The sequence below is a fragment of the Galendromus occidentalis genome, unplaced genomic scaffold (genome assembly GCF_000255335.2).
Source record: "Galendromus occidentalis unplaced genomic scaffold, Mocc_1.1 scf7180000077463, whole genome shotgun sequence".
Taxonomy (NCBI): Eukaryota; Metazoa; Arthropoda; class Arachnida; order Mesostigmata; family Phytoseiidae; genus Galendromus; species Galendromus occidentalis.
Window position 1 is genome coordinate 638,380 of NW_003805451.1, and position 8,944 is coordinate 647,323.

The window sequence follows — 8,944 nt, forward strand, 5'->3', positions numbered from 1 at the left end:
GGATAGGGTCGGGGATCTGGACCCGCGGAAGGTGTTGGGGAGGATTCGGAGTACGCGAGAGATCGGGATCGGGGAGAGGAGATTGGATCTCTGGAAGATTCGGGAGTTAAGCCGGAGCTCATCTAAGCATCTAGAAATAAATGTACGTATTTCTGTCATGGTCGCATACACTCTCATCCGCCGCGTACGATAGGTCTGATTCGCTGGCTTAAAGGGCGCGTCGTATCGGAAAGGGACATTAGCACATCAGGTTAGAAAAATTGTCATTATTTCCTGTTTTTCGATAATATTAGCCTGACATCTCTGACGATAAGGATGTCCAGTGTCTTCGACGATGACGATCTTATACGGATATGCGATAACAATGCGACATGCCCAATCGAGACTATTCAGTCTCCGACGATAAGGAAATTGAGTTTTTTGTCGTCGTTTGCGAGAGGCGATGCCTCCGGAACGAAGCTCACTCGGATAATTGAGAGTCGCTCGTTCCGTGTAAAGTGATCCACTTGCTCAGTTCTGGTCACCCGAGGCAGTGGAGCTAACCGGATCCTCCGGCTCCAACCATGCGACGGTCCTATAGTTCCGGCGGCCTACTCCGAGATTTTTTTCCCGTGATCCCTCCTCCCGGCCCCCGTGATAGACCCCAAGGGTCTGTGTTGCGGTGGGTTAGGTACCGGGAGTTGGTAGGCTAAGGCCTGAAGGCTACCTCTGCATATTCACCCGGGAAGAATGGAAACCATGGAAACCATCCTCCAAGTAGGCGGCTGCAGGGATCGAACCAGTGCTGCCTCCCGCACGGGACAACGTCAATGTGGCAAGCGCGAATCTGCATAAGACGTGCGAACCGCTGTAATTACTCGGCTATCCGTCGGTGTATTTTCGGGGGGAACAGAGCCGGAAATGATGACGCGCCACATGCGGCCCATGCTTTTGTATAGGGACCAAAGATTCTTGGGGGCTACCCGATGGACTCCTGGAAGGGAAATCGAAGCTCCCACAAAAGTCTGACGATCACATGGAGTTTCGAAGTTCTCCGCAACCAGCCTCTTCTTCGTGGTTTGAGTGCAAGGGAGGGGTTCACTACTAGATTAGGATGGATGAGGAAGATGAAGACAGGCTCGAAACTAGTCCTGGCTCGATCATCCCGCGCGAATTCGTCGAGCTCATGGAACGGCAAGCTCTCTTTGCATTGATTCACACGATTAGAATAGCGTATATTACCCAGTTAGAGAGTCAGCAACCGCGCGAAGGGTTCTTCGCGGAATTCTCGCCACTTCGTTTCCCCATCAGCAAGCCGTCCGTTTTTGTCGCGGTAGCAGTTTTCGAGGAGCCCTTTCATGACCTTTCATACCCCTCAAATAAGAGACCTCGGTCGAGCTACAATTCGAAGGATACGGTCCGGAGCATCGAGAATCGAGGGCCTCGGCATCCCTCGGGATCCTTCTTCAGCACTAGAGCACCTAGATGTCCCTGAAAAAATCCCCGAGGGATCTCGACTTCGATTTCAATTCCATGCTCTGCCTGTCGCTTGTCCCTGCTTCCCGAGAATTAAGATAGATGAATCTGCTCCATCGAAGTTTTTCATTGTCTTCAGGAGTCATCGATGATCCCCATGCGGGAAGACTGATCAATAGATTGACAACAGGTTGGTTGTAAAGTATTGAATTGAATTGAATCGAATAACTCCTTCATTAGATAGGGGGTGGCGGTGGTATCACAGTTGACCATCACGCTTCCGGATTGCATAAAGCAAAAAAACATTCGTAGGACCTCTAGAATGGGCGATTTTAGATATGCGCCAAGCGAACAGACAGGTTATGCCTTCCGTGATTTCGGAGAAACAGAGCAACCGTTCCGGAGATTATTCGTCCTGAAGAAGATATCAAGCAAATCCGCCCTATAGAGTAGATGCAGTGCACGGAGATCGAAGTCGTCAAGAACATCAGACACTGGTGGAGGGTTCCAATCGTGAGGAGCACAGCGGAGGGTGAGTCTTTTGCGAAAATAGCGCTGGACTCCGTTGACGGCTCTGCGGAGAAGCACTGAAGATGGGTTCCGGACGGGAGAGCAGTGTGTTCATCCGAAAGTGTTCATCCGAATCACCCTGCTTTCGAGGCCTGGACAATTGGACATTTTATTAACATTCGTCATCATCGTGTCGTTGACCAACAAAATCACGGAGCCCTACTTTCATAAGAAATAAGCTTGGGCTTTAAAGTTTTCTTCTCACAGGATCTTCCGTCGAGTTCCTGAAAATATGAAAATATCATTCTCGAGTAAACTTATTCTCTCTCGTAAATTCCCGCGTAAACATTCTCGCGTCAGCTTCCGCTTCGATTCCTGAAGAACCAGATCCGGAAGCCTTTGACTGTTGGCCGCGTCCCAGACCGCTGGTGGGGAATAATAATCATTGAGGACGGGAGAAGCTCCCCAAGGTGAGCCTGAAGTCTTTCTATTTGGAGCTTCCTGGAGACCGGTGCGATGCTCGAGAATGAACTCACGGGAGATCCGTCCTCTGCTGCGGAAGTGGGTGCACCCTTCTTTGCCCGCTCCGTGTTCTTCGGCCCAGTGTTCAGACGCCCGACGACCCAGCGTGCCCAAACAGTTCCGAATCGTGAACTGACCATCTCGAGCATCTACTCCTACTCTCCGGACCGCACACACTGCCGATAACAAGCTTTCCGAAACCATGGAAGCACATCTGGCATACGGAGTCTGTCACCGCCGTGTGAAAAACGGAGATTCGACGGTGATACGTTCAGACTCGGGGGCATGGTTATCGAGAAAGTTAGCCGATTCACCTATCTGGGTATCGAATTGTGCTCAACCGGTGTCTTGTGCACGAACCACGTAAGCGAACGAATACGGAAAACAAAGCTGGCTTTCGCCTCGATTCCCACCCCCCAGAGACTCTCGCTCAAAACAGCCATCAGCCTGTTCGATCTCAAGCTAGCCCCAGCCGCTTCGTGCGGAATCCAACTCATGTGGAGTCGGTTGAGACAGACGCACTTCGAAATGCTGGACAAGATGAGGGCGAGCTACTTGAAACTGGTGCTTGGCGTCTATCGCTCGACGAAAAACCGTCTGGTTCACTGGATGACGGATACTGAGCTGTTATCGGAACAGATCTGGAAGAAGTTCCGACTCCCGGCCACCCCGGAATTCAACGCACACCGCGAAAAATGGTTCGAGAAGATGACGAACATTGAGCCTGACTTCTTGACCACGCCAGTCATGACCAATTCCTTCTGGAAGGATACTCTCTGCAAGTCACGCCACCGCATCACCAGAGGTGGATCTCACGCTTACCATTATCTTGTGTGTACCCGCCCAGACGAGCCGAAAGACTCTTGTAGATGGAAATAGCTGTTATCCCTCCCATTTGTACATATACTCGAACGCCCACATGTTCAGATGGGACTCGACTTAGACTCAGTGTGCAATATGTGCAAGTTAGTCTCGATACACCAAAAGCTGCTAATAAAGCTTATTTGATGAATGACCTCACGGATCGCGGGCAAAATCTGAGAGATTCGGGCACGTCGGAGAAGCCACGCCCGCACTTGGATACGAGTACAGAAAATTCTCAAGCGATTAGACAGGTCCATCTGCTCCCCGAGAAGAGCTCTTATCAGTCGATTACTTCAATTGCTCACTCGAATCGAATTGTCCGAAGAATTTGACGAGACGGACGGCGAGTCAACCATCGGGTCATTCGAAGCTGCCGATGGATCAGGCGGCGTGTCTTCGACTTGATCATCTGGCTCGGGGTGAGCGACTAATCGATAAGTTCTCCGTCGAAGTCCTTTTTGGTCCGCAGTTCGTCTGTCTGACTCCATGGCAATGGCTGAATCGAAAGAGAGACAATTCTGAGTCCCATTCTTAGGGTAAGCGATGTAGCGGAAAAATGTAGCGATGTAGCGAATTTTACTCACTGTGTACTTCCTCCGAAGGGAGGAAGGATTTCGGAATTTTGGCCTTCCAAATTTGAACGAAAAAGCACGAGACCGTAAATAATCGATCGCATGCTTCTATGTTGTTCGATGGCAACCTTGAGTGGTGACTTGGGTGTAAGCATTTCGTCATCCGGCTATTCGTATTCGCCCATCGAGATTCGTTCATCTCCCATTCGCATACACCCCTGAAGATTTCTGCTGCTTGTAAGGCATTCGAGGCAGCATGCAGCAATTGATCAGGTCCAGCCGGCGATAGATGCTAACTCTATCCCTTCTAGTTCTCTCCGCCAAGTCTTAGGAGCTTTTCGATGGGCGCCCTCAGGGCCGGGTGTCCCAAGCATTCTGTCTTCCTCAAAAGGTGGACGACAGACTCGAAGCTCCACGGCTGGAGGGCCACATCAAGACGAAAATAAGCATGTCATCGAGGCATTTTCCGCCGCGGAGCTCTATGAATTCCTCAGCGAATTCTTCCCGATTGACCACAAGTTGAAGATCTGTAAATTGCCCGCATTCACAAATGGCCGGAACTTGCCGAGCTTCTTATCGCGGAAATGGGAAGACGAAAACGCGATGCGAGAACAACGATACAATGAGAAAATCAGACGGCCCGAGTGGGAAAGTCTCTCCTGAAAGAGGGTCTCGTCTTACTGACTAAGATTCTCGCCGGCGGAGAGGCATGTTTTTTTGAAGTCTCTAGCTCAGAGGTTCCCAATTTTTTTCTTCCGCGGAACCCTTCGCGGAACCCCTAGTGTTCCGTGGAACCCTTCCTCATTTTTCAAAAAATTCAAAGTCCTGTCAATTGCTCTTCCCTTTCAGCTATTGGAGGAAAAACCACTCGTTTGTTCCGGACCAGACCCGAATCTTTATTGCTTGAGTCGATTCTCCCGTAAATTAGGAATGCGCATCTAGTGGGAACGTGCCTTGTGCAACGACCTTCGCAGTGTGCATTCGTTGCCGATCGATGCGCCAATTAGAACGATCCCCTTCGGGATTGAGGAAGACATTTGGAATAAGGAAAAGAAGTTACCCACAGGGCTACGACACCTAGGGCCCGTATATGACCGTACATATGGAAGCAAAACCTCGTCGCGGAACCCCGAGCTGCGCACGAGAGCAGACCACGGAACACTGGGGTTCCGCAAAGATTTTTTCATGGAATCCCCGGAAAAGAGCGACGGAACCCCAAGGGTTCCGCGGAACCCAGTTTGGGAACCTCTGCTCTAGCTATCCTGTTACACGATGTGTCAATGTTTTCCGCGATTCTAGAATTTGAGTTCCTGCCGCCTAAAATCGGGTTTGGCCCCACTGTGCGACGTGTAGGAAGATAATTGACGCAACGCTTCCTGGTCCATCGATTGACAGAAACGTCTTCCTTTCTGAAGGGGATTCGTGGCTCACGTCTCACGTGTGCTCACTGTCTCACGTGGCCCCAAGGGTCTGTGTTGCGGTGGGTTAGGTACCGGGAATCGGTAGGCTATGGCCTGAGTGCTACTCCGGCATTCACCCGGGAAGAATGGAAACCATAGAAACCATCCTCGAAGTGAACGGCTGCAGGGATCGAATCCGTGCTGCCTCCCGCACGGGACAACGTCAATGTGGCTAGCGCAAATCTGCATAAGACGTGCAGACCGCTCTAGCCACTCGACTATCCGTCGGTGTATTTCCGAGGGGAACAGAGCCGAAAATGATGACGCGCTCCTGCGTAGATTCTGATAGATGCATGACAACTCCACCGACCCATTACTCCGTCCGTATGATGGATCTTCATAATCATGCAGCGGGTGGACGCAAACGCGCGGACGTTGCCTGGGTTTGACATTGAGATTGGAGGCGTGCATGACCCAGGCATGAACGATTGATCAAGACCACTTCTTTTGAGGCATTTTCCTAAATTCGAGTGGAGAGATCTACTCGATTCTTGAGAGATAATCAAAATCTTGAATCAGATGAATCGCGGGTGCGTGATGGGGATATCAGCGAAGCGGACGGATGAGGATCGACTGACTGTAGGACTATTTGTCCCGGTCACTCTGGGCAAGAGGTTGACTTCGGTCCCTCAGAGCTCAGCCTATTAAGCTCCATCACTTGGCACCTGAGAAGATTCCCAGATTGAGAGAAAACTCTCAAACGCTCTCCATACGCCACCTCCGTCGACCAATCTCGGAATTCGATGAAGGAAATATCCTTGAGTTGATACAAGCTGCCGCTGCCGTTTCAGAGCTTCTAGATTCTATAATCAATCGATCACCGGATGACCCGATGTATTCCTCTCGATGAAGCAGTGCCGCTCTCTAAGCCGTCCGCTCCTCCCATCCATCCGCCTGATCGCAACTCGTCCGCAAGAGAGTCCTAACGTTGGTCCTGAGGTTCTATGGGACTTCGAAGTCGATTACCCAGAAGCGAACGAGATGAGAGACGCTAATTCGATTCAATAGGATTCAACACAACAAGCGGCTGCGAATCGATGAATCATTTTCCTAATGCGGTCAAGAACACTATACTCAACGGTTTCGGAGAGACGAGGAATGAAGGCATCAACTCAGTCGCCACAGTGATTTATTGCACCTGATGGAATAAATAGACAGCTGGGAGACGCCGCGCCGTATAAATTAACTTCAATGATTATTCAGCTTATCTACATAATGAGTCGGAACTTCCGCGAAAATCCCAAAACTTCTCAGAGCTATGTACACAATGAGATCCAGCCGGTGCTCGAGGCTCGCAGCCTAGAATCTACCATGAATCATGACGAGCCGTTTTATACAAGACTCATTTCATGGACTTGGTTGCGGAGAAGAGGAGTCGGCGTCTTGGTTCAAAGTCACGGGGTCCCCTTCGTGGTCCACGAGAGCCGTGAGGCAATCGTTTTCAAGTAGCTTCTGGAGCTCATCAGCTGTCAACGCCGATCTCTCAGGGAACAGGAACCTACGGAAGGGAAATGCATTCGGACAAAACCATTGGGATCCGAAGTAATCCCATGCGTCAAAATTTCAGCGTCATACGCTTGAGCTTTTCTTCACCTGACGATGAAAGGCGCTGCACAAGGGTCCTCCTGGAAATCGTTCGAGAAATCAATAGGTATCACTTCCTGCATTGCGCTGCCCCAGCGATCCTCTTTATGGAGCTGCATTTCTTGGACCATCCTTCGAGCCTCTTCTTTCTCTGTCCTCTTGGTACCCTTGATTTTCCGCAGCTTGGCTTCGAGGCTTGCGAGATATTGCTCTCGGTCCGGCATTACATAGTGGGCTTTTTCGTCCATTTGCTTGCCCTCTCCTGCAAGCGAATCCGATCCTTTAGTCCTCGCCAACGTCGACTACTGAGTCCTGAGATGTCCACCTGTGGCGAAACGGCTGCCTCATGACGTGATTTCTCTCGGAGGAAATGACGCGGCTTACGCGGTCTTCGAGTTTTTTTCCGCGAAGAGTCGATAGGGCGAGCTGCTCGGAATAATTAGCCGGCGCTCTCTCACCGTCTGAACATCGATGTCCCGAGCAAGGAAAATCTTTCTCCGATCTCTGGACCGGAGCGCGTCCCCTGCGAGCCGTTTATAATTAACGTCAGGATCAAATAACCTCGAGAGTCCTGCTCATCAGCGGACCTTACGCACGAAGGTAGTAAAATTTGAGATTAGTTTTCCCGTTCAAGAAAGCCACGGTACGTTTATCGTCTCCCCGTTTTACCCAGTCTTGGGTTGTCGGCCTCTGTATGGTCCCCGCCAGGATAGTAGTACGACTGACGCCAGTCAGATCGGGATCGGATGACCCATCCAGATGAACAAGTACGATCATATTCCATCCGTATTTTTTTTCCGCCCGCATCTCCGATTATTATCGAGGAGTTCGAGCATACCGCTCTCAGAACGACACGAGAGCGCGGTTCCTTCGGAAATTCAACCTCTGGGGATGAGCGAGCGTGGAGTCATCCGACGGAGTCATTGAGCGCTCGTTACTCGATCCCGTTCGGATCGTCCCATCCCTCAGAGCCTTATGCTTAGAGTAAACGGAACGGGCAACACTCGTGGGAAGCCGCTCAACTGCGAGGAAACGGATGCCGATTCCCCTGGCCGTTGGGAACTATTCTCACCCCGAAACAGGTGCTCGTCTGGACCAGATGTACTGCGGTTCGGAAACTTACCACTGCATGGCTCAAAGTTGTCTTCGAACGCTGTTATTGGATCCAACGGCTCCGACATGTTTCGCCAGGGGTCGTTCATCGTGATATTATCACAGCGCAGTGCCATCTGAACGGTCTGACAGTATGTGGAGGAGCCTAGGCAGCGCAGTGGTCGATGAGAGATTCACCCTGGTAGGGCAGAGTGAGTGAGCGATCGTCTACTCCCCTACGACGATGGTGGAGAAAGTGGTGGTGTTGACCCGGCTAAACGACGGGCTACAATGCGTACCGCTAAGCGCAGAGCGGCGAGCGGGAATATTGAATCTCTTGACAAGGCTCGTCCGGAGGAGCACCGCTGTCGACATTGAGCGTCGAACGTCCCGTCTCGACCTTCCATCGAGACCCATCATTAGAAGAAACGTGAGAGAACGTGAAAGTGAAGCTGTCGGAGGACCTTCGGTTCGAAACGAAGCGCGTGTATTTACAAGAGATCTCTCGCTCCGCTTCTCAGCGACGGATCCTAACTCTCCCTCGTGTAGGACTTCTCTCCTCCTCTTCCCTCAGTGATCCTGAACCAGGTCCTCGCTCTCCTGTGTTTGTGTTCTGCCTCAGAGGCAAACGGTTGCGGGCTTAATCTTTTTAGAAAGCGTTGAATGCTTTTTCCCGAGTGGCCCAACTCCGACCGAAGACATCACGCAGTCGGTCCGCTGCTCGGACCGACAGAGCGTTCGTTGGTTCGAGCGAGCTAACGACGAGCACCCCTCTCCAGATCAGACCTGGTGCGGAGCGAACGAAACAGCCAGCCCTGCAGCCAGCAGTGGTGGCAGGAGCTGCATCAGCAGAAGACTCGTCAGAAGATCGACTATACACAAAAC

The 8,944-nt window shown here is 51.2% G+C and overlaps 1 protein-coding gene across 1 annotated transcript; it reads right to left on the reverse strand.

The window, feature by feature from the left end:
• Positions 1–6,495: 6,495 nt before the first annotated feature.
• Positions 6,496–8,148, reverse strand: LOC100902503 (coiled-coil domain-containing protein 32). Its single transcript, XM_003744240.3, has 3 exons — positions 8,091–8,148; positions 6,977–7,229; positions 6,496–6,881 (listed from the first exon to the last, which is right to left on the reverse strand). Exons 1-3 carry the CDS (start codon positions 8,146–8,148, stop codon positions 6,731–6,733), a joined length of 462 nt encoding a protein of 153 aa, XP_003744288.2. The 3' UTR covers positions 6,496–6,730.
• Positions 8,149–8,944: the final 796 nt, after the last annotated feature.

Excerpts from the sequence above, each read along its gene's own strand:
- LOC100902503 (XM_003744240.3), bottom strand. The coding sequence starts at position 8,148 with ATGTCGGAGCCGTTGGATCCAATAACAGCGTTCGAAGACAACTTTGAG. Across the intron at positions 7,230-8,090 it reads CAACTTTGAGCCATGCAGTG|GAGAGGGCAAGCAAATGGAC; the intron begins GTAAGTTTCCGA and ends ATTCGCTTGCAG. Across the intron at positions 6,882-6,976 it reads GCAGCGCCTTTCATCGTCAG|GTTCCTGTTCCCTGAGAGAT; the intron begins GTGAAGAAAAGC and ends TCCCTTCCGTAG.